Source organism: Strongyloides ratti (genome assembly GCF_001040885.1).
Source record: "Strongyloides ratti genome assembly S_ratti_ED321, chromosome : 1".
NCBI lineage: Eukaryota > Metazoa > Nematoda > Chromadorea > Rhabditida > Strongyloididae > Strongyloides > Strongyloides ratti.
Window position 1 is genome coordinate 1689315 of NC_037307.1, and position 24811 is coordinate 1714125.

The 24811-nt window shown below is 25.3% G+C and overlaps 11 protein-coding genes across 11 annotated transcripts; 3 read left to right on the top strand and 8 right to left on the bottom strand.

Moving 5' to 3' along the window:
* Positions 1–23: 23 nt before the first annotated feature.
* SRAE_1000053300 (Sec16 ortholog) lies at positions 24–6405 on the top strand (the record flags this gene model as incomplete). The annotated part of the gene is made up of 6 exons (XM_024647379.1): positions 24–1381; positions 1916–3227; positions 3278–3393; positions 3462–3494; positions 3692–6285; positions 6335–6405. The coding sequence occupies 6 exons, from the start codon at positions 24–26 to the stop codon at positions 6403–6405; spliced, it is 5484 nt and encodes a 1827-aa protein (XP_024501462.1).
* Positions 6406–6861: 456 nt separating this feature from the next.
* SRAE_1000053400 (Hypothetical protein) lies at positions 6862–7326 on the top strand (the record flags this gene model as incomplete). The annotated part of the gene is made up of 1 exon (XM_024647380.1): positions 6862–7326. One exon carries the CDS (start codon positions 6862–6864, stop codon positions 7324–7326), a length of 465 nt encoding a protein of 154 aa, XP_024501463.1.
* Positions 7327–7909: 583 nt separating this feature from the next.
* Positions 7910–9107, bottom strand: SRAE_1000053500 (Lipase EstA/Esterase EstB family-containing protein; the record flags this gene model as incomplete). Its single annotated transcript, XM_024647381.1, has 5 exons — positions 7910–8073; positions 8124–8319; positions 8359–8492; positions 8534–8955; positions 9001–9107. The coding sequence occupies 5 exons, from the start codon at positions 9105–9107 to the stop codon at positions 7910–7912; spliced, it is 1023 nt and encodes a 340-aa protein (XP_024501464.1).
* Positions 9108–9328: 221 nt separating this feature from the next.
* Positions 9329–11285, bottom strand: SRAE_1000053600 (Protein kinase domain and Serine/threonine-/dual specificity protein kinase, catalytic domain and Protein kinase-like domain-containing protein; the record flags this gene model as incomplete). Its single annotated transcript, XM_024647382.1, has 3 exons — positions 9329–10905; positions 10948–11167; positions 11214–11285. 3 exons carry the CDS (start codon positions 11283–11285, stop codon positions 9329–9331), a joined length of 1869 nt encoding a protein of 622 aa, XP_024501465.1.
* Positions 11286–11616: 331 nt separating this feature from the next.
* SRAE_1000053700 (Aspartic peptidase family and Aspartic peptidase domain-containing protein) lies at positions 11617–12981 on the bottom strand (the record flags this gene model as incomplete). Its single annotated transcript, XM_024647383.1, has 1 exon — positions 11617–12981. One exon carries the CDS (start codon positions 12979–12981, stop codon positions 11617–11619), a length of 1365 nt encoding a protein of 454 aa, XP_024501466.1.
* A 349-nt stretch (positions 12982–13330) lies between these two features.
* Positions 13331–13666, bottom strand: SRAE_1000053800 (Hypothetical protein; the record flags this gene model as incomplete). Its single annotated transcript, XM_024647384.1, has 2 exons — positions 13331–13512; positions 13558–13666. 2 exons carry the CDS (start codon positions 13664–13666, stop codon positions 13331–13333), a joined length of 291 nt encoding a protein of 96 aa, XP_024501467.1.
* A 426-nt stretch (positions 13667–14092) lies between these two features.
* SRAE_1000053900 (Hypothetical protein) lies at positions 14093–15447 on the bottom strand (the record flags this gene model as incomplete). Its single annotated transcript, XM_024647385.1, has 2 exons — positions 14093–15284; positions 15329–15447. The coding sequence occupies 2 exons, from the start codon at positions 15445–15447 to the stop codon at positions 14093–14095; spliced, it is 1311 nt and encodes a 436-aa protein (XP_024501468.1).
* Positions 15448–16217: 770 nt separating this feature from the next.
* On the top strand, positions 16218–18636 carry SRAE_1000054000 (Protease-associated domain, PA and Transferrin receptor-like, dimerisation domain and Peptidase M28 domain-containing protein; the record flags this gene model as incomplete). Its single annotated transcript, XM_024647387.1, has 3 exons — positions 16218–16245; positions 16304–18222; positions 18268–18636. The coding sequence occupies 3 exons, from the start codon at positions 16218–16220 to the stop codon at positions 18634–18636; spliced, it is 2316 nt and encodes a 771-aa protein (XP_024501469.1).
* An 836-nt stretch (positions 18637–19472) lies between these two features.
* Positions 19473–20295, bottom strand: SRAE_1000054100 (Hypothetical protein; the record flags this gene model as incomplete). Its single annotated transcript, XM_024647388.1, has 2 exons — positions 19473–19856; positions 19897–20295. 2 exons carry the CDS (start codon positions 20293–20295, stop codon positions 19473–19475), a joined length of 783 nt encoding a protein of 260 aa, XP_024501470.1.
* Positions 20296–20948: 653 nt separating this feature from the next.
* SRAE_1000054200 (Hypothetical protein) lies at positions 20949–22549 on the bottom strand (the record flags this gene model as incomplete). Its single annotated transcript, XM_024647389.1, has 2 exons — positions 20949–22250; positions 22310–22549. The coding sequence occupies 2 exons, from the start codon at positions 22547–22549 to the stop codon at positions 20949–20951; spliced, it is 1542 nt and encodes a 513-aa protein (XP_024501471.1).
* Positions 22550–23215: 666 nt separating this feature from the next.
* SRAE_1000054300 (Nucleosomal histone kinase 1) lies at positions 23216–24395 on the bottom strand (the record flags this gene model as incomplete). Its single annotated transcript, XM_024647390.1, has 2 exons — positions 23216–24072; positions 24113–24395. 2 exons carry the CDS (start codon positions 24393–24395, stop codon positions 23216–23218), a joined length of 1140 nt encoding a protein of 379 aa, XP_024501472.1.
* Between the last annotated feature and the right edge of the window lie 416 nt (positions 24396–24811).

The following is a 24811-nucleotide window of genomic DNA, read 5'->3' on the forward strand; positions in this document are numbered from 1 at the left end:
CTTTCTCACATTGGTTATAAAATATGTCCTATAGTAATGCCTTAGACTCATATGATTTTAAAACTTTAACATTAAATAAAAAATCTAATCCTGATGAATCTAGTTTATGGGATTCATTAACGGATGATTGTAGCAATGAAGTTAGGTCAATACCTTCTAAAACCAAAAATACTAAAGAAAAGAAAGGAAAGAAAGTTGAAAACAATCATTTCCATGATACTCAAAATACTAACAAAAAGAATGTATCGTCAAAATTATCTAATGATAAAAATTTTATTCAACAAAATGAAGTAAATATTAATGCAACAATCCCATTATCTTGTGAAAATCATCTTTTTGACGTTACCCAAACTATTATTGTACCTGAAGTACAGAAAGTCAATCAAACAAAAAATATTAAAATGATAACACCTATTAAACCATCAAAGGATGCCCTAATTTCAAAAGAGAACGAGGTCGAATTGTCAACTGTTAATGTAAACGATGTTCAGGATATATCTAAAAGAAATTTAGAAACTGTAGATATTAATAGTAGTGATATATTAATTGATAACTTGTCATCTAAAATCAATAATACTATATCTGTAGACTCCCATACTAATCAAACAATGACACTTATTCATGAAGAAATAGAACCCCAACTTCCTTGTACAGAACCCACTATATTAACGAAAAATGAATATAATGAGACAGGAGTAAGTTCATTAACCTCACCAGTTTCGCCATCTATCAAAAAGTTTACATACTATTCAAAGTCTGAGGGATACTCACCTACACCTGATATTTTTAATCAATCACCCATCTCTTCAATAGGAAATAATGATATTCCTTTTATTAATACTACAACTATGCCTACCTTCCCATCAACTATCTCTTCACCTAAGAATGATTGTAATTTAATTCAGGAATTTACTTATAACAATGATAAAGAAACAATAAATAAATCAATGTCTAAAACTGGTGATCAAGTCAATTCCAATAACGTAAAAGAAGAAGAAAAATTTAATGATGAGTTAAAAAATATGGGTACTACTAACAATATTACTAAAATAAAAACAAAAAAACTTGAAAGACAGTTAACGTCATCACCGATTAATAAAGAAGATGATACTGATAATAATATAAGTAAAATAATTCCAAAAGACGAAGTTGGATCATTATCACCAATTTACAATAGTGATAATGATAAAAATAGCAAAAAGAAAGAAAGTAAAGGTAAAGAAGAATTTTTTAAACTTAGGAAAAAACTTCAATATAAGGTTGATGAACTGGCTACAGACAATAACTTTGATGAGGAATCTTCAAAAATAACAAATGATATTAAAGTTATTAAAGAAAAAAGAGAATCCATTAGAGATAAGGCTAAGGATATATCAAAAATGTGAGTCTTTTTTTTTGTTACCTATATTCTGAAAAAAAAAATTTTTTTTTTTTTTTAATTTCAATAGGCACATGCATCAGATATTATCTCTGTACATTTTTGTGTTTCGTATTTTTATTATATTATAGTAACTTCCAACTAATCACTTTTTTTTCCTGCAACCTTTTTATGTATATGACTATCACTAGTAACAAAAATATTAATTAGCAATATATTTATCAATATATATATATATCCTATATATTTAATTCTTTACTAGAATATCATTATAAAGATCTTCATATTTATTATCATAAAAAAATACTTATTTTTATTTTTTTTGTGAACATTTTCCCAATAATAACGAATGATATTTGTGTATTAATTTCTATAAAAATTTAGTCATAATTTGCTAACATCAAATATTATAAAAATAACCTTACAAAATTTTTCAAATTAAAACGTTTCAATTATGAATATCAAAAATAATATTTCAATACATTCAACTTAATTATTACTTTTACCTTTAATTATTATTTTTTTTTTCTTTTATAGATATTCAAAAAAAGAACAAAAAAAAGGAGAGCTTATGGATTCAAAACAACAGGGAAATCCTCATGTTATAAATAATATAAATATACCTAAATCAAGACATTTACAGTCAAAAAATAATAAAATTCAAATGTCACGTATTAATGAGGTTAACAATAGTAATATAAATTTGTCCAATTCAAAAAATGATAATGATTCAGATTTTGGTGAGGATTTTATTGACCTTGCCCGTAGACGACGTTTTCTTAAAAATACATCATCAAACATCTCACCTGGTAGACCATCTTCCAGAGGTATTTCTAGTGATTGTATGGATGATTCTATTTATAATAAATCTTCTTATGGTAATAATATGATTAGACAACAACAACGTGGAATACAAATGCCTTTACCTCATATGCATCATCTACCCCATCATTCTTTTGGGCCTGGTGGAATGTTACAACATCCTGGTATTATGATTGGTGGTCCCCAACAATCATATGATCCTTATTATATGCAACCTATTCCTCCTAATCCTTATAATCATCCTATGGCTAGTGGAAGACATTCAGCAAATTTATATGGTAGATATACTCCTAATGGAACATATGGATACAATAACTATTATATGACTCCTAATGCTTATGGAAATATTCCTGGTGCTTATGGATATCCACAAATTCTTGGACAACCACGTAGAGCTCGTTCTGGTATTGATCCATCATTAAGACGTACTGTTGATCACTTAGATGTTCCAGGTGGTCGTAGTTATAGAGAAGATTCTCAAGAATATTCTTTTTGTGATTCAAGTCAAAGTGAAGGAATTAAAAAAGGTGGAAAAAAAATTGTTGAGTCTAATAATACATCAGTACTTCAACAACCACAACAACAAATACCACAATTAATTCATGATGAAGATATTGTAGAAGAAGATGATGAAGAAGAAATTGAAGAAGAAGAAATTGGTGATGACGAAGGTGATAGTGAAGAAGAAATGGCTCAATATAATCAAAATCCATTTGGATATCCTTATCCAGTTAAACCTATGGGTTATCCTGGTATACAACCACCAATTAATGGAATTGGAAATGATGAATATTACTTTTTTGGTGTTATTCAATTAGCTCATGAAAAAGTTTTAACTATTCTTAAGAAAAATCCTCCTCCTCAACAATATTTTGAGTTACCAGCCATTGAAAAAGCAGCTTACCTATTTTATTTTTCTCTTTACAAAAGGCATTTTAAAAATGTTGATCATTTCCACAATTTATTTAATAGAGAATACTATAGATATACTACTGAAGGATCCACCAGTGAAGATGCTTTAAAAAAAGTTTGTTTATATTTTAATATTTTTTTATGATAAAATTTAAATTTATTTAGATTTGTGAACATACGAAGTTGGAGTATCTTGAAAAGGTTGCTGAAGAAAAAAGAAGAAATTACGAATTATGTCAAAAATCTCTCTTTCCAGAAGATTGTACCTCACCTGATTCACGGTAAGTATTAAATTATCATCTAAATTTTTTATAGTCGTCTCACTAATGCTTTTTCTTATATAATGCAGTTTGATTGGTACCTGTAACCAAGTTAATATAGTGTAAGAGATTCATTGATATTGTTTTTTCTTTTGTTTCTTTCCCTTTGTCTTCATTTAAAAGAAAATGTAGTTTTTAATCACTATGGTATTTTTTTTATCCAAAATTTTATCTTATTGGAATGTCGTTTACCCCTTGTTTCTTATAATTTTAAAATAATTATTAATTTTAATTAATTTTTTTTTTTATTATTTTTTAGTGGAAGAGCTAGTATCTGTGATAATGATTATGTTAGCGATGTAGCATCAATTGCTTCATCAATAAGAGAACCCTACAAATTCAGGACACCTCATACTTTGGCTAATTTTATTGTTGGAGGAAAATGTCTTATGATTAATCCAGTACAAAGTGAAAATTATATAGTTATTCAAGATAACAAAAATTTATATTCAGATATTGATAGTCAAAAAATTTATGAACACATTCAAGTTTTTAAAGGACCATTGGTATTGAATGAAACGAAGACTCATACAGTTAGACTTTTTATTCAAAGACAGATAGATAGAATTCTTAATTCTGCTTTGTATGAAGCAAATCCTAATTCTGGTGATGCTAATGATTGTATTCTTGTTTGGAGACTTCTTGAAACTCTTGTACAACAACATGGTCGTGTTACTGGACCTGATTTAGCTAGATTACTTTTACAAAATTACAAATATTTACCTCCAAAAAGTCAATTATCAAGTACTGTTGAATCTGATATTTTAGCTAATGAAGCTTCTATCAACACTCAATTACAAAATACCGAAACTTTTACACGTTTCTTATTAGGGGGACACATTGAAGAAGCTGTTAATTGTGCCATAGAATCTGGTTTACATGCTGATGCTTTAATATTAGCCCGAAGAATGTTTCCTAATGATGTATCAAAAATTGAAAAAATTGAAAATAAACTTCTTGCAAATAGACTTCCAAATAATCCTGTTATGACACTTATAAGTGTTGCAAGTGAAATGCCTGTACCAGTATTAACTAATCCACCAACTGATGATGCATCATCATGGAGAGCTCATGCTGCTATTGTTTTAGCAAATCTTTCAACACCAACTGCCATGAATACTGTTTACCATTTAGGACAAGCTTTATCAAGGAAAGACTTTCATGCAGCTGCAGATTTTTGTTTCCTTGCTGTTCATTTATTAGCTGGTTACAATCCATTTGTTGCAGTTACATTAGGACCTGATGAAGATAAATCATACAGAAGGCATATCAAATTAATTCATGCTTCAATACCTGATGATGAATCAAGTTCCACTGATACTATATATGGATGGTCAGTTCTTGATTTTCAAGCAACAGAAATATATGAATATGCTTTAAAATTAGCTTTTCAACATGAACCATCTGCTATTGAAAATACTCCATATAAATATTTAACAGAATCAAATGAATTCCAACTATGTAAAATGCAATATGCCTTATTACTTAGCGAGTATAGTAGTTTTAGTAAAGATGCCTTTGATTATTGTTTAGAAACTGCTAAAAATATATGGAATAAATTAAATCAATTTCCTCTTCAAAATGTTGAAAGATTATGTACTTTGGCTGAACATCTTAAATTTGTTGCTGGAGCTAGCGAGGAAAGTGTTGCTTGGATTCCTTTGTTATATAAGTATGTTGAAGATCAAAAAAAAATAAATAGTCAAACTATTGGACATGAATATGATAACATTAAAAATTCTTATCAGGAACAAACACAAGAAGTTACTGAAAATGTTCAGGAGAACAATGCTCCATTATCACCAGTTGCTACAAATAATTATGGTGTTGATCAGGTTGATGTATCCCAAGTCTACTCAACTAATGTTCCCAATGAAATAGAAAAATTAAAAATTTCTACACCTGAAACACCAGTTGTAGATGATGGCCAATATAATTCTGGTGGTAGTGTTGGATCACCATATTTATCAGGTCAATTTAGTGATTATGGAAATCAGACAAATTACCAAAACAATCATCATGAATTGTCTCCACAATTGTCTGTTTCTGATAATACAGTTCAACAACAATTTCAAATGCCTTATTCAGATTCGTCCACTGACATTCCAGTAATTCCAATAGTTACATCTGGAGTTGGAACACCACGTGAAAGAAGCATGTCAACATCTTCAAGTATCATGCAACCAAGAAAAGAACCATCAATGGAACGTCCACAATTTGACTATTCTTCTATGTCCACAAACTTAAATACCATGTCAAATCAAAATATAGTCGATGGAGGTTCAAATGTGAATAATTATCACCACCAGCAACAAAGTGAAAGTGGTGCTTCTCAATACCAAGGAAATAGCACAAAATCTTCCGATAAGGATAGTAAAAAAATTCCAAATGATCCTTCAAGTGGTAAAGATTCCCATCAAAATAATGCTGGAGGTTTATTTGGTTCGTTAAAAAGTAAAATAGCAAAAATGATACCAACTGGAAATGAAATGATTTTACCTGATGATTCAAATCCATCTATTAGATGGGATGAAACATTAGGAAGGTATGTAGGTGAAGGATTAGTAGAAGAGGAAATTTCAGCTCCACCACCACCTGGTAGTATGATGGTTTCATCAACTTCTGCAACAATGAGCACTGGTAATTTATCTTCTAATTCACAACCTCCAACATTTAGCACTGGTGGTGGATTAAAAGAAGCTCGAAAAACAGGTAGATCAAGATATTACAATCCTTTGTCAAATTCAACGACATCCGGTAGCGGTAGTAATAATAGTACTTCTTTAGTTTCACCTATGAGTGAAATTCCACCTATGACAACAGCCAACTTTGGTTTTATTCCAACAATGCCAGGTAATTTTTAATGAAAATAATTATTTTTCTTATTTCTCATTTTTTTTAGATACACCAAATGAAGCTTCAGTCGACCCATTTTCAGCTCCTGCTCCAATGGATGAAGTTCAAGCCAACTAGGACATTCATAATTATTTTTAAAAAAACAAGATAAAACAAAAAAAAGACATTTAATTTATTATTATATATATTAATTGTTGACTATATTATATGTTATACTCATTTCACCTTAAAGTGCAAACAATTTTTTAATATTTGTTAAAAAAGGAAAAAAGAAAGACAATATTTTTATAAAATAATGGACTTTAACCTTGTCATTTTTTTTTTGTATGTACAAAAAGTACTTTATTTATTTTATATTTGTACTTTTAAATTTTATTGTATAGAAAAAAAAGATATCTTTTAATGTAAAAGAAATATTTTAAAGATGGATATGAAAAATTTTTTATTGTATTGTTTAGTATATATTTATTAAAAAAAACAAGTTTGTTTTTTAGTTAATTTATGTTTTAGCATTATAATATATCTTTGGTAACTTTCTACCATAGAAGTTAAATTTTATTGCTTGTAGGTATTATGGCTGTTGAAAATGAAGTAGTCTCAAAAGATCTTCTTAAAAATATAAAAGAAATAAATAAAGCTGTTACAGATATGCATAAAGCATGGATACAGTATAGACAATCTTTTGGAGAAATTATTGAAAAATATCCTAAATCAGCAGAATTTGAAACATATGATCAAACAAATAAAGCTCAAGTTGGTATAATGATCTCAAAATTGATATCAATTTTTGGAGGGGATGTCGATTCATATAACAAACATATGAAGGTACTTATGCCGGCTGCTTTATCAATAGCTGTTGATCAAATGGAAGATGTACCCAAAGAAACAATGAATAGAATTAATAAGAAAGCATGTGCAAATATTATAGATAATGCTCTTTTTGATATTGAAGAATATAATAATAGTCGAAAAGGTGGAGCTTTTGAAGAAGAGGATTTTGTTCCTATGGAGGAGGATAACAATGGTTCCATTGAATAAATAAATTTTGTTTTTTTTTCGTTTATTTTGTTGATTTTTTTTTTGTGTAAATAGATTCAAGTTTTGTGAATTAATTTTTTTTTAATAAAAATGTGTAATGATATTGTGTGAGAAAAAATTTTTTTAAATAATATAAGATTAATTATGTAGGAATTTTTTCATAATATTACATTTATTATCTTTTTTCCTTTTAATTATATTATATAATTTATTTAAAATTAGCTTTATTATGAATAAATTTAAGGTTGTAAGTAAACAAAAAAACATCTGTTATAGATATTTTTTTTAAAACTTAAATAACAAATAATTTGATTAATTATTTCACAATACTCGTAGTCGCGATTCCGTAGCGTAATGGCTAACGCGTCAGACTTCGAATCTGAAGATTGTGGGTTCGAGTCCCATCGGAATCGGAACTTTTTAGTTTTCTTTTACTTAATATAACTTATTGCTATATAAAAACCTACGGAAATAATAAATGTATATAAACTACATATATTATATAACAGACCATTTATGTACATTGGTCATCGATTAATATTTCAATAAGTAAGTATTTATTTTATAGAAGAAATTACTTTTTCTATATTTTTTCAAAATTAGAAATGATGGTATATTGATCGGGAATTGTATTATCCTTAATTTGTTCATGCATTAAGTTTGAATATACTCTTACTCCAGAAGAATTTGGAATAAAAGAAGTTGGTCTTCCCCATACACGATTACATGAACCTAACAATTCATCATCTAAAAAAAAGTAAGAATTAGTATGTTTTATAATTAAAAAAAAACGATACCTAATGACCAAAAACTGAATACATTTTTTCCTGCTTTAATTTGACTATTATTCATATCATATAAAATTTTTGCATATTTTGCTGGCTTAAGACAAATCATTTCATTATGATCATTATTACATGATGTAACATCTGATGGTATTGTACCATTAATAGGTATATATTCTTCACATTTATCTCCAGGAAAAAAACCATTCTTTAAAAAATTCTTTAATCAAAAAAAAAATTATATTACCAAGTTATTGCAAGTAGATTCATTTGCTGCTTCTGGACCTGAACAAGTACATATTCCATAATTAGCTCCAGCTAATCCTAAAAATACATTTACTTGATCCTGTAATGGTCTTCCAACATTACATGGATGTATAGCTTAAAGAAAATTTTATAAAAATAAATAATAAATTACATACAATTAAGAATATCAATACCCATTGTACCAATAATAACTTTTCTAGCTAATGTAACACCCATAGAATGTGAAACAATGTTAACCATTTCACTTTGTGTATATTTTAATACAGCTTCAACAAATGCTCTCATATATTTTACATAAAAACAAGAGTGTGTTCTTTCACCAGCATTATCTATGTTTCTATCACCCCATGTTGTCACATAAAGTTCTCCAGATGTATAATTAAATTTTTCAAAATATTCTATTGTTTTTGAAAACCCTGTACTATAACGACCAGGAATTTCAAGAGCACCATCAGAATTTCCATGGAAAAAGATTATTGGAATTTTTTTTATTTTATCTTTTGAACTTTTCTTTCCTCCATAACTTCCATAACTACCAAATTCTTCTCTGGCAAAATCAAATTCATTATAGTTGTTTCTTTGAAATATTTATATAAATAAAATGATAAAAAGATTAACTTACTTATCAAGCCATATTTTAAAATCATCTGTTATTGGACCTTTGACTTCTCCAAATATAAATGAAATTATAAATATATTAATAAGAATAAATATTTTAATATAAAACATTATTTTTACCGTTATAATTAAAATGAATATTTTTTAAAGATATAACTTTTTATGATACTTTATATATTTGATAAGAAAATTTTTGCAAAAATATATTTAAAACTATTATAATTAATTTTATGTTTACTAAAAATAATATTACTTTTATATTATTTAAAATTTATTAAAAAGAAAATATAAAAAAAAAAAAATGATTTTATTTAGGAAAAAAGAAATTATTATCAGTTGTAATAAAAATCCATTGTAACATCATTATTATTACTAAGTAAACTTTTATTTACGCTTGCTTCTGTTATCACTACATCTTTCAGCATATTATTTTTATTATTACTCGACACCTGCTGAGATGGTGATGTAATATACAGTTTTGGTATTTCTTTGACATTATCATCATCGTCATCATCCTCACTATCATCTTCATCTTTTTCTTTTCTAACAATAGTAATACCAAATAATTTTAAATCATGAGAAGGCCTTTTAACAAAATATTTACTTCTTCTTAAGGTTCTATTAGCCATTCGAAATTTGTACTCACCAATAGCAACCATACAACATGAAAATAATAAAGCAAAAAGAAGAATAAAAAATATTCCAGAAATTATTAAAAATTGAGGTTGATTTAGATCACAATTACAGACACTTGTAATTGCTTTTCTGACACCCTGAATGACACCAAATGTTATTGAAAAAAATGCTGCTAATATAATGATACCTAATATTACAAAAATAGTTGTATAACATAATGATTGAAAATAATATCTAAAAAATAGTATAAATCTAGAGGTAAAAAATGCACAACATATTGCCACATCATTTATTGTCTTTCTTTTTGGTTCTTTTTTTGTTGAAGATAACCCAGATGATGATATTGTTCTAGATATTATATTTTTTTGAGGTAATTTTAAAGACATTTCTTTTTCTGTTGCTACTATATCATCATCAAGATCATCTTTATCTCTTAAATATTTCATTTCAATGGTACTGGAGGAAGAATTTAAATCACTTGAAAATAATGTTGCCTGACTTGAACCTAAGTTAAGTTGATCATATAATGAATATAAATCAATAATACTTTGTTCAGAATTTTCATCAATCTTTCTTTTTAATTTTATTAATTGTGATACTGTTATTCTGGTATCTGGATTTTTGTCAAATAATTTATCAATTAAAAATTTTATATGTTGTGATGCTGTTGGACAGAGGACTTTACTCTCATATGGTAATTGTTTATCAATTGGTCCATTAGCACGTTCTCGAACCTCTTTTTGCATTTCTTCCACACAACCAAAATATTCAAAGTATGGTGGATGGCATACTAACATTTCAATTAATGTACATCCTAATGCCCACATATCTGCTGGTTTACCATAAGCATTTTTATTACCAGGTCCTAATTCTGATGTTATCACTTCAGGTGCAACATATAACATAGTTCCTCTAAAGTCAAATGAAACTTCAGATCCAACAGAAACACCAAATCCATCAATAGCTAAATCTCTAACTAAACCAAAATTAGCTAATTTTACATCATCAAAAGTTGTTATTAAAATATTTGCTGTTTTAATATCACTATGTATAACAGGATTAGCTCTATCATGAAGCCAATGAAGACCTTCACAAACTTGGTAAAAATATTTTAGTGATAATTTTTCACTTAATCCAACTCCTTTTTCAAGTTTATCTTTTATACTTCCATTACATAGATATTCTGTAAAAACAATAAGTTCCATATCATCACTATAAATTCCAATAAAATCAGCTATCCTATCATGTTTTCTAGATAAATTATGAAGAATTTCTAATTCTGTTAAAAAATCATTTAATCTTTTTTTAATTTTACCCCAATCCTGAGACCAATGATCAAACATCTCCATTTTTACATGTTTACCAACAACAAAAGTATTTGTTTTTCTATTCAAGTACTGTGCAACTGATCCAAAACGTCCCATACCAAGTTCTTTAATTTTGGTAAAATTTTCCTTAAAATCTGTTATCCTAAGATGTGATGAATCAGGTAATTTTCTTTTAACATCTGATAATAATCTTTTTGAATATGACATCTTTAAAAAATTATAAAAAAAAACAAATTAAAAATAAATTACTTACATCACCGTACTCTCCATCATCAATTGTTGAATATCTACTTGTAATACTTAAATTCCTATTAGGAAAAACCATTATTATAAAAATTTTTTACAAATTATAATGAGATCAAAAAAAAAATATTAATCAATAATATTAATTTATTAATAACTATTATTTTTATTTCTTGATAAAATTTATATTAATAAATATTTAATATAAAAGTATAATAAAATTGGTAAAATATATAATGTTGTTAAATATTAAAGACAATACTTTTTACTTTTTGATATCATTGATAAGGAAGCATAGTTAATATGACAGTTTTATTAAATATATTTAATATCATTTTGTATACAAATTATAAAATTATTTTTATAAATTAAAATAATTTTTTTTAAACATAAAAATAAGTAATTAAATTATTTTAATTAAGTAATTTTGGTTTAGCAAAACCAATTGTCATATCAATAAAATTATGAATTTGACAATATGATCTAATAAAAGGATCACCAAGTATCCATTTTGGTCCAAATGACATTCCATCTAATGAAAATAATCCAAATTCACAAATTTTACCATCAATAGGAAGAACATAATTAATTACTGGAACTTCATATAATTTTCCTCCAATCGTAAAACCAATTGAGGGTCCCTTATATTTACAATCAACAATCCATGTTTGAAGATTTTTATCAAAAACTGAACCAATTTTATTAGCAATTAAATCAACAATTCCTTTTGGACCTGATATTAATGATGTACCGGTATCTGATATTGCACTTGATGTCATTTTATCACTAAACATATCAAATGACACACCTTCAATATTAAATTGCCAATATCTTGGTGAAGATAATTTTTGATATCCTATAACTTTACCACAATTTTTAGTATCTAATCCACCATAAGTAAATGCTCCACCACTTTGTTTATCTATTAATCCATAATGTCCCATATAAACAGTAAATATTGGTTTTTCTAATAATTTCATATTATAAGCATTAATTATTGGTGGAGTTACATTATTAACAGCAATACTTTTAAATGCTAGTCCTAAAATACCATCTATAGGGGTATCAGAAAAAAATTGTGCAAGTTTTGTTGCCTGGCCAAAAATTTGTCCTGGTATACATAATGAAGTTGGTGTAAGGCATACAATATCTCTACCCTGATAACCATTAGCACTACCAGTACCATAACGTATTTGAAAATTAGTTCCATTTTTAATATATGTTAATGATTTATCTTTATTAAACTGTGATTTACTTTTACATTTTCTATCATTAGAATGATGGTAATTTATTAAACTAAAAATACTATTTAAAAGTTTTTTATATTGACTTTGACAACATCCAGGATCACAAAGATGTGGACATGAATGATAATCAAGAACTTTGCAAAATGAGGAACATTCAGGTAAATTTTTATATATTGGGACATAATTATTTTTCATTTCAGGTATATCATATTCACATGAAATATCAGGTACCCATAAATTTGCTGATCCAGTATCAAGAACTACTTTAAAATTTTGTGGTGGAGTTCCAATAGATATATTAGCCATATAAATCATATCTTGAACATCCTCTACTGGTTGAATATACTTATCATTAATATATTTTTTTTCATGATAACTTGATATAGCCTCTCTATATAAAAGATAATGAGTATAAACTTTTTTTGCTATTAATTTATGTTTTAATGGAACTGTTTTAATTATAGGAATTTGAAATATAGATATTGTAGTATTTAATGTAAAAAATAATATTATTAATAATTTTAAAATCATTATTTTAAAATGATTAAAATCAAAAGAAAATATTTTTGCTTAAAAGATTATTTTGTGTCTTTAATTAAACTTTGTTCATTTTATCAGTTAATGATAAATAAGCTCACTATCTTTATTTTAAATAAGGTTAAAAAAATTATTTGTTATATCATTTGTGTGTAAATAGATAATATATCTAATATTGGTCAACTGATAATTATATAAAATGGACTTACTTAAGTATAAATTTAAGAAAAAAAAATTTTATGTGTTATAATGACTCATTAACATATTAGATAAAAAATGAAAGTTCTTTTTAACAATATATATTTATTTTGATAAAGATTACATAACATATATATATATTTATTTATATTTTAGTTAAAATATATTCAAATCCAATCATTGTTATTGGAAAAACCATATCACAATAAATTATCATAGAAAAAGATCCTAAGATAATTGTAATAATATTTTTTAAAACAACACATAACATTGAAAAAATTCCCATATATTCATAATCTATTGTTGAGATAAAACTTTTAAATATTCCTAAATTTATATGTTTTTATTAAAAATGATAAAATGTTCAAATACCTAATATAATAAAACCTGGTATTGTGGCAACGATGATTGTTAAAATGTAAAGATAAAACTTCAAATTAATTGGATTAACTTGGGTAAGTACCTTAGAAGTTGCTGACATTTATTCTGAAATTATTTTTATGTAGATAATATTAATAATAAAAAAAAAATATATATATATATATATATATATAGATTAAATATTAAATTTTTAATTGTAAATAATATTAGATGACAAAATTTAATCTGATAAAAGTTACCTTGTAAAACTAAAAGAGATACTTTCTGAAATGTCATAAAAAAGTCGTTTTATTTTCTTCTTTTTTTTATAGTTTAAATATATCATTACACCTATAAGTAGATAAAGTGATAGATATTTCCCTAATTGATTTTTTTCTTTTGCTTTATCAACAACTACTTTATATTCCAAATTTTATTATAAAATTTTTTTAATGGTAATATATCGTTAACTTGTAATAAAAAATAATTTACAAAATATAGAAATATTTAATGTAAAAAAAATTATTATATTAATAAAAATACATAATTAATGTATACGTGTTGCTTGGATAAGACTTAAAGGATTTCGAGTAAATGTAAATTTGATACAAGTTGAGGGTTTTTCTAAATTTCTTGTTTCATTGGATGTCTCTTTTGATTTACAAATTGTTAAATTTTCATTATTTATAAAATTACTACATACGCCCTCAAGGTAATTTGATGAATTTTTAGTATCTAAGATTTCTATGTCTTTTTCTAAACGTTTTTGTATCTCCTTATCCTGGTTTAAGAAAATCTCTACCTCTTCAATAGTTGGAAGAACATCTTCATCATCATCAAATAAACTATCTTCTGATAATTTTTGCTTTTGAGTTTGGTAATTTAACTTAACTTCATTCTTTACTATATCGACTGAAGTATTTTCATTGTAAACTTTTCTTGTTTCTTCATAATGTTGTGAACTTAATGGTTTTTGAACAAATGCAATATTATTATTAACCATTTTTAAGGATGAATTTGTATCTATCTTTTTTTCCTCAATGTTTACCTGATCCAAATTATTTACTGTTTTGTTTAATGAATTAGAATTTTGAACCATAACACGATATTGTGAATTTTTCTTTACTTTTTTCTCCTTTTTCACATCTTCTTTAACAGCATATTTAAATACATCATCAAATAGATCACCAGCATCATTTGAAAAATTGCACATAGAAGATGTTGTTTTTGATTTTAATATTGGTTTTTCAGATTCAATTGACAATGATTTCATATCAAATGATAGTTCTGAAATATTAGATGATTTTGGACCATCCAACAATTGGCTATTATTTACGGGTTGTGGAAAAGAATATGATAATGATGATCTATATAATGGTTTTTCACGTACTTTGAAAAATGGTCGATTTTTATATTGTTCAGTGGTTAAAGTAGAACTTGAATTATTACGATAACTAAGTTTAGGTATTTGATAGTTATTATTAAAACTTTGATAATTTTTATTTCCATTAACCTTTTTCTTTTTACTTTTTTTATTAGATAAATGAACCATTGATACTACTTTTGACAAACTTTCAGGTCTTTTGAAGGATACATAATAATTATTCTTTTCAAATGGTACAGGAGTTAATTTGGCTCCATCAATGTATCTTATAAAATTAGCAACAGTTGCGATATCTCGATGTTTTCCAAAATTTTCTTTGTAGGCAAAATCTATTAAATCTAAATCCCAGGATTCACTATAAATATTTGTACTCCAAAATAAAATTTAATAAAAACATACTCTACAATTTTTATCAATGTTTTTAAAGTTAAATTAGGAATTTCGGCATGAGATGAACGAACTTTAATGATAACATCTTTTATGTTATCTGGTATATCAGAAATACAAGAAGACGCCATTACAAATTAATGTTATTTTGAAAGTTTCTTTTCTAACATTAAACAAATGTAAAAATTCTTTACAAGATCAAATAATGAATTTTGGAAGAATGCTCAACATTTCTAATTTTTATATATTAAAAAAAAAGAAGCAAACAATTTTTAAACACAAAACAATGAACTTTGTGCTGATTGATCTAATAAAAGTTTTATTTAAAAATATTTAGATAGCTATAAAACAACACATTTACAAATTACTTTTAAACATCTTTTTTTTTTTTCTTAATGACCCAAGAAAAATAATATATAACAAAAGAATATATTTTATTTAATAAGATAATAAATAATCATTCACACAAATATATTAATCGTATTACACATAAAAATGACAATTTAATTAGTTTACACATACAAATAATAAGTGAACAAAACATTACTTCAAATCTCATTATCACATCTTTAAGGAACAAAACATATTATATCTCTATTTCTTTTTATAAATTATATATATTTTATTAATATTTCTTTCTTTACTTCTATCTTTATTATCTTTTCTTATCCTAATCAAAAGAAGAAGCAACATTTTTCAATCTTTTATCTTATTTTATTACCTTTTAATCAACATTGTAATTTTAAATGATTAACTTGATATTATAAGTTTTATCAAATCATAAACATTTTGTTATTTAGTCTTTTTTTATTATTATTACTATAGTATATTTATATATATATAAACATATATAATTATTCAAAAGTTGATTATAACATATTAGATTAGAAAAAAAAAAACTATGCCATATGTCAATAAAGATCCTTATGGTAAATAATATTATATTAATATTCTTTAAAAATAAATAAAAATTTTTTTTTTATTTAGCTGGCCGTTTAATTAATCCACAAATGAAGAAAGCTTTGATTTCATTATTCCTAGGAATGGCATGTGTCTTCTTTGTAGGGATGTTAGCAATATATCATAAAAAAAATCCTATTATAACTCCTGAAAAAGAGACAGTTGATGGAAATCATAAAATAATTTCTAAAAGTATTTTGAATAATATTAAAGGAGAAAATATTAAAAATAATCTTAGACTTATTACTACTTTACCACATGTTGCTGGAACTGAAGCTAATAATAATGTTGGAGATAAAATTGCTAAATTATGGAAAGAAAATGGACTTCAGGATGTTCATTTTATTGAATATGAAGTATTGTTAAATTATCCTGATTATCAAAATCCTAATATTATGTCAATCATTAGTGGTGATGGAAAAATTGTATATCAAACTAAAGGTGTATCTCCTGTTATTATTCCTTCTGAACAAAGTGCTCCTGATGCAGGAATTCAATGGGTAGCTTATAGTGCTAATGGTACAGCTTCTGGTGATATTGTTTATTGTCATTATGGTAGAATTGAAGATTTTCAATTACTTAAAGAAATGGGTATTAGTTTGAAGGGAAAGATAGCTTTATTAAGATATGGATATTCTTTCAGAGGTGATAAAGTTAAGTTAGCTCAAGATAATGGAGCCATTGGAGCTATATTATATTCAGATCCTGGTGAAGTTGCTAAAGCTGGTACTGAAAAAAGTAAAGTATATCCAAATACTGAATGGATGCCACATGAAGGTGTTCAAAGGGGTAGTCTTAGTCATAGTGATGGTGGTGATCCTCTATCACCTATTTATCCTTCTAAATCTAATTTATACAAAAGTAGAAGTATTAATGATGCAATTAAAGATAGAGTTCTTCCAAATATACCTGTATTACCTTTAAGTTATATGGATGCTCAAGAAATATTAAAAAGATTGTCTGGAAATAGAGTACCATACTCATGGCAAGGTGGTTTTCCATTTATATATCATATAGGACCAGGTTTTAAATCAGGAAATGAAAAAGTTAAAATTGATGTAAGATCAAATATGTCTGTTAAAAAAATAAGAAATGTTATTGGGTATATTCATGGTTATGATGAACCAGATAAATATGTTATTCTTGGAAATCATTATGATGCCTGGGTTTATGGTTCTTTAGATCCAAATAGTGGTACAGCAGTCTTAGCTGAAGTTGGTAGAGCTATGGTTGAAACAATTAATGCAACATCCTGGAAACCATCAAGAACAATAATGTTTTGTGCTTGGGATGCTGAGGAGTATCTTCTTATTGGTAGTACAGAATTTGTTGAAGAATTTACAAATATTCTTCAAAATAGAGCTGTTGTTTATCTTAATGTTGATACAATATTTTCAAATCAAACTCTTCACGTAAGAACTATTCCAACACTTTTTGATGTTTCTATTGAAGCAGCAAAATTAGTTAGAAATCCAATAGCTAGTGAAAAAAGAAAAGGTCGAATGACTTTATTTGATACATGGATTTACAATTTTCCTGATAAAAAAAATTCCAATAGACCTAGCATTCCTGTTCCTGGTGGAGGCTCAGATATGGCTCCTTTTCTTAATTATGCTGGTATTCCTGTTATTGATTTTAATTATAGAAATATATCATGGGAAGAATATCCATTATATCATACTTTATATGAAACTCCTTTTACAAATGAACATATCTTTGATACAAATAATTTTGCCGTACATAAAGCAGTAGGACAATATTGGGCTGAACTTGCCAGAAGATTTGCTGATTCTGCTATTCTTCCAATCAATGCAACAGCTTTAGCTAATGCTTTATTAAATGATTATCTTCCTGAACTTAAAAAAGCACTAGGTACAATAAAATATAAAAATGGAATTGATGGAATTGCCAAAGAACAATATCAAAATTTATATTTTGGAACAAAAGTAAGTTCTAATTACAAAAAAATAAAAAAATAATAATATTTTTAGGTATTTATGAAAGAATGTAAATTATTTGAAAATATTATAGAAGATATATTGTATGATTTTGCCATTAATCCATTTGATCAAAGAAGAATATCTTCAATAAATAATCGCTTAACATCTATAGACAAATGTTTTATTAATCCTAGAGGTATTCCAGGAAAAGAATCATCAAGACATGTTTTATATTCACTTTCTGATAATGATTCATACTCATCAGTTACTATGGCTAGTGTTTTTGATATAATAAGCAAAATAAAAATTGAAAAACATTCTGAAGTTATAAAAGAATTAGAAAAGAAATTAGCTGAACAAATTTCTATTGTTCATTATTCTGTTATTTGTGCTACGAATACCTTAAAATTATTTATTTAATCATTTGTTACTTAAAAAAATTTTTTTCATAACTATTTTAAAGTTATATTTATTATGTTATTGTTATCATTAATTAAATTTATTTTTTTAAAATCATTTTATATGTTGGTAAATCATAGTTATAAATCGTTGACATTTTTTTAAGAAAACAATAAATTAAAAAACTTCTGATGTAAATATAAAATATTTATTATTTTATCATAATTATTTTAAAAAATAATTTTTTTTCAAATAACTATTGACACAGATGTTTTTTAGCTATTTTTAACTTCTAAGTCAAATTTCAATTCAAAATAATCATTTCTCAGCAAATGCTATTTTTACACTTTTTGCTGCATACTTATTTGAAAACGCAATTGATGGAAAAATGACTGTTCTTCTATTATCAACACGCTTTTTACTTGAAAAAAGGTTATAGAAAATCGAGAGAAACTTTGACCAACTCAATTATTTTTTTTTATATATATTTACAATAATTCTTTAATAAAAATGTACTTTAAATTAACATTTAAATACTTTTTAAACATTTAAAAAAATGTAAATGACAACAATAAAAGTGTAATGTTGAATAAAAAAATTATTGAAATAATTATAGGATATATTTTTTTTAAATATTATTTATTTAAAAAAATAAACATCTGTCTTTGTTATGACGCAAATAATTTTTAATAATTTATTATATTTAAAAAAATATAATTTTTATTACATAAAAAAAATAAATTGTTTATGATAATTATATAAATTATACATATCTTTTTAAAAATATAGTCAAACTTAATTCAGATACGATTAAATATCATGATAGTTCAAAAAACAATATATAAATATATTATAAATTAAGTGTTATTTTTGTTTGTCAAAAAAAGATTTTTATTCTTAACTTCTTTAGCCCATCGATTGCTATCTTCAGTCAAATCATAATTATACAATTTTCCACAAGTAATTATCCAAAAAAATGATTCTCTAAATTCTTTAAAAAAAATAACTGTTAATAAAAATTGAACTATTGGTGCAATAACCATAAATAAATCATCATACTGTTTAGTTATTTTTAATGAATTAGTTAGAAATGCTCTATATTTAAAAAAATGTTCTCCCCAGTTGTCTGCTACAAAAATTCCAAAAATAATACTATTTCCAGGGTAAATTATAATATAACTAATAATTGACCAAAAATTAATTAATAAAATGTCAATTGGTATTTTAAAAGATTGAAAATTCTAAAAATTAATTATTATATTTTTAAAAATTAGTCATTACATTTTTATCAGCTTCTAATTTTGATAATTGATTATTACATAACTTAGCAATTTCAATAAGAAACAAAGTAAGAGAGAAAAGAAAAAATATTATCATACATATTGAATAAACAACAATACTAATTCCATGATACATAGACAATGGAGCTAATTCATAAGTATAATTATCCTCCGAATCAACTAACCAATCATTCAAAAAAAAGGATAAAATTCCTAAAATATCAATAGAGAAAATTGTAATTGGCCATAAACATATTTTATACCAAATTTTTTTTTCAATATTTGGTATATAATACCATAAGACAACAGAGATAAGATAAAAAGTACTACCAAAATAGTAAATTCCATAACAAGTACAAAATATTCGATCCTGTAAATCTTTGTCAAGATTACTTGTCATAAACTTAACCCATGGACTTCTGTTAGAATTATTTATACGTACCAATATTATGATAATATTAAAAAGTGAATAATTTAATGAATGCCATTTAATACCATTATAAATTATTCTTTTTCCTAATAATGATATTAATATTAAAAGTATACTAGAGATAAATGAAAAAATAAAAATAATTCCATAGGTTGTTTTGTATGTTTGATTTGTTTCTTGAGGTTTTAGAAATAGTAAAGTTATTATCATACCAAGTCCTGACATCTTTAAAAACTTTTTTTTCTTTTTTATGTTTAGATTACATATATTTGTTAAATAAAATTATAATATTTTTATTAGAAATTATCTAATCATAATTATATAAATATAACTTTAAATTATGAAACAAATATCATTTTACATATATATTTATAAATGATACAAATTTTATTCTAATTATTTATTTATTCATATTAGAATTCTAAATAAAAAATCATCTGCCAATACAATATATTTCATTATTGGCATCTGAAAACAAAACTTATCAAAATAAAGTAAAAATAAAATTGTACTTTACCTTAAAGTATGAAAAATTTTATTTTAAAATAATAAAAATATACAAATAATACAATTATAAATACATATATAAATACATGTTAAAAAAATAACAAAAAATTATCTTTTTAAAGACGTGTTAAAATAAGTTCCGAATCAAATTTCAAATAATCCATAAGATGTTTAAAATCATTATGATAAAAATGAATTTTGTAATACTCACCAATAACAAAGACAGTATGATGTCGGAAAAATAAATTATCTTGAATAAAAGTACCACAAAAACAATTTTGACTATCAAGATTGCATCTAATTACGAGAATCTTTAAAGAAGTTGGGTAGGTAACAATTTGCCGTAAACAGTCATGGCGCAGGGCATTTAATTTTGTAAATGATGTAAAGTAAGATGATGTACCAATGTATTTTATATCCATTTTACTACTATCTATAATTAAAGCTTTTAAATTTGGACATTCTGCTGATAAGCATTCAAAGATAGCCTGACTGTAACGTGAAAAATTATTTAGAAACAGGTATCTAACACCAGTTGGAATATTATTCACAATATTAGCACTTCTTTCAGATATTCCATGAATTTTACAAAAGTTAATCGTCAACGTTTCGACAGATTTCATCTTTTTAAAAGCTTCAAGGCCAACATATTTTAACCCTTTAAAACATGGACAGGAGAAATTTATTGTAAATAATTTTACACTTGGAAAAAATTCCTCTGTACCAGTTAAATATTCCACAACAGCTGGATTATTTTCTGTATAATTATAAAGTTTAAGTGAGATAATATTTACTGGATGTATGTGATAAGCTTCAACAATCATTTTAAGAATATTTACATTTATTGCCAATGAAACAGAGATACCGTAAGTGACACATTTAGAAAAAATTAATTCAAATAAATTTACAATTCTATGACCTTCCTCTATAAGATGAATCTCTCGATGAGGTAAACGCCAATTTAAATTAATACTAGCACCAGGTCTATTTCTAAGACCATAAACAAGAGCATTAGCAATTCTTTCATCAAAAATTGTTACTCCTGCTACACCATCCATTTCATATTCTATTCTACACAATGAAGTAAAACGTTCCAACTCAACAGTATATGATTCATTTAACTTAAGGTAATACTCAATAACATGGAAAAGAGGAAATGCCTCAAGTGTTGTAATTGATGAAGACTCAGAAGAACATAAAATTTTCATAAATTGTTCAAATTTTTCAATTCTACAACTGGTAAATTGAATAGCTTTATAGGTTGGATCTATAAACCATTCAGAGTAATCTTGAATTTTATTTGTGATATCCGTTTCATTTTCATACATTCCTAATTCAATATACAATGTTTTTTTTGGTTGTTCAAAAACAAATTTAAAAGTATTTTTTTCTCTACCAACATCTTCGGTGCGTATAAACTAAAAAATTTTTGAATATAAAAAAAATTAATATACATATATATTAAAAAAAAACTTACAAATGGATATGGCCCACTCATAGTAGAATTGTTAAATGAATAACTATCATAATCACATTCAATACCAATATACATTTTTGTAGAGTAATCCGAAATGATATTACTAACAGTAGGTGATGTCAAACAAAGATTAAAGACATCTGCAGATGAAAGATATTCATTTTTTAATTTATGAAATATTAATCCAACATCAAGAATTTTTTCCAAAAATAAATTATTACTCATTCCAGTTTCTTCCATGACTTATTTGAGTTTTGAAAAAATATGTTCCTTTCATAAATTGAGTATTGACAAAGATGTTTTTTAATAATACATCTCTCTCCAATCTTATGCGCTTTAGGAAATAAGTTTCTAGTGCATAAGAGGCGTGGTCTCTCTTTATAAATATAAAATGCTCCTAAAGTAGAATTATATAGGAAGTTTTATTTCACTGTTATGAATTTTTTCACTATTGAAAAAAAAGTATTTGTCAACTAATGTATGTATTGCTAATACTTCAATTGATATAAATAATTTGAACATTGCTATAACACTTTTGTTTGGTAATCTTCTTTTTAACTTTAAAAAAATGTATACCAAACAAAAGTTAATGATTTAAAGTACATTATTATAGATATTTCACAACATAACTTCAAATTCTGTATTAATATATGAAAAGTAGTTTAAAATAATATTAGCTCCAAATTTCTATATAATAAAAATGTGGTTGTACTAAATAAAGAAAACAAAAGTGCAATTTGAAGTTTTACATGGTAATGTTAAGACTTAAAGGTAGGTAAAAGAAAAAATATGAACAACTTTTTTAGACAACTAAAATTTAAAGAAAAAATTTGATTATATGTCAAAAACATTAATTTACAAAAAATCTACAAACAATTTACAAAAAATTTAAAAACAATAAAAGTATCACTCAGTGTAATCTACTCTTTTCCCACAATTTCTTGCGCTCCTTTTTAAGTCATTTCTTATTTCATTTAAGTTTGTAGTTGGTTTACACTTAACGTTTTTACTTGAGAGTGCTTCATTTTCTTTGCACGAACTTCGAATTTCTGTAAGCTCCTTTTTTGATGAGATCTTCTTTGTACAATTTTTTGCGGTAATAACCCAATCTTTTAGTAATTTCTTTAAATTGTTATATGGTGGAACTTCACAATAACTAAGCGAGTTTGAAAGAATAAATAGTCCTTTAATGAAAGATGTATCCATTGATGGCAATAATAAATTAATTTCAGTTTTTGGATCATTTACAATAGCTTGCTTCATTTTATAAACTTCTTCAGGTTTGGATTCTAATCCTTTCCATGGCAAAGAACCACTTAACCATTCTATTAAGTTATATCCAAAAATTTCCAAATCTGAACGAAATACTCCTTCTCTCCCAATGTGCGCATCAGTACTAGTATACAATAAAGTACCATTGTGTTTTGCTTTAGGATTTATAGTTTCAATAAATCTTGTATGAAATTGAGATATGCCCAAATCTATTAAAACAACTTTGTCCAAACAATTTTTGTTCACAAGCATCAAATTTTCTTTTTTTATGTCTCTATGTGAAATTTTGACATTATGAAGGTATTCAAGAGCTTGAAGAACACATAGAGATACTTTTTTTGCCTCTTCTTGGGTTAATTTTAAATCTACTTTTTGATTTATGTAATTACTTAGTACTTCTTCGTACCAAGGCATAGCAAGATATCTTAACTTATCCGTTGAATTTATTGTGTATATTCCAAAACATACCAAATATGGTAAACTAATAAATTCTACAAAATTACTATTTATAATTTAAAAAAATAATCCTACCTTTTTTAAACCACTTTTCTAACAAATCTTTTTTTAAAAATCTCATAAAGTTTTCTTTTTCAACAAACAAACCAGAACTACATATTTTCTCCATTTTTATACAAATTTTCATTTTTTTATTAACAAGTTTGCCTTCATATATCCTTCCAAAACCACCGTTCCCAATATATTTTGTTACTTCTACTGTATCACGAACAATTGGATTTGAAAAAGTAGTTCCAACTGAAAGAATGGGAGCCAAATCTGCTTCTCCTCCAACTTTTTTTCCCCTTTTTGGTGGCATTGTTAAAGTAGACTTAGGGTTAATCGTAAATAAATACTAAGAATTTTTTTAATAAAAGACTAAAAAATTATGACAAACGAGGTGTAAAACAAAGATAGGTCAACTCCCCAATGATAGTTGCGCTATTTTCGTTCTGCACAGAATAAAAATTATTTCTGCGAAAATACTATTGAATTCTATTTTAAAATAAACCTTACGAAATATAAAATAAAATTTCGACTACAAATATTTCTATGAAACTTTAGTAGGTAATTTGACCATCGAGAAAAAAAAAACAATTGAAAAATAGCAGCAATTTTAAATTAAAATAACAAGGTAAAAATTTCGACATTTATTTTGTAGAAAGAAACTACAAAAAAGCATCATAATAGAACTTTACCGTATAACATGGTACAAAAGAAATAAAACTCATTATA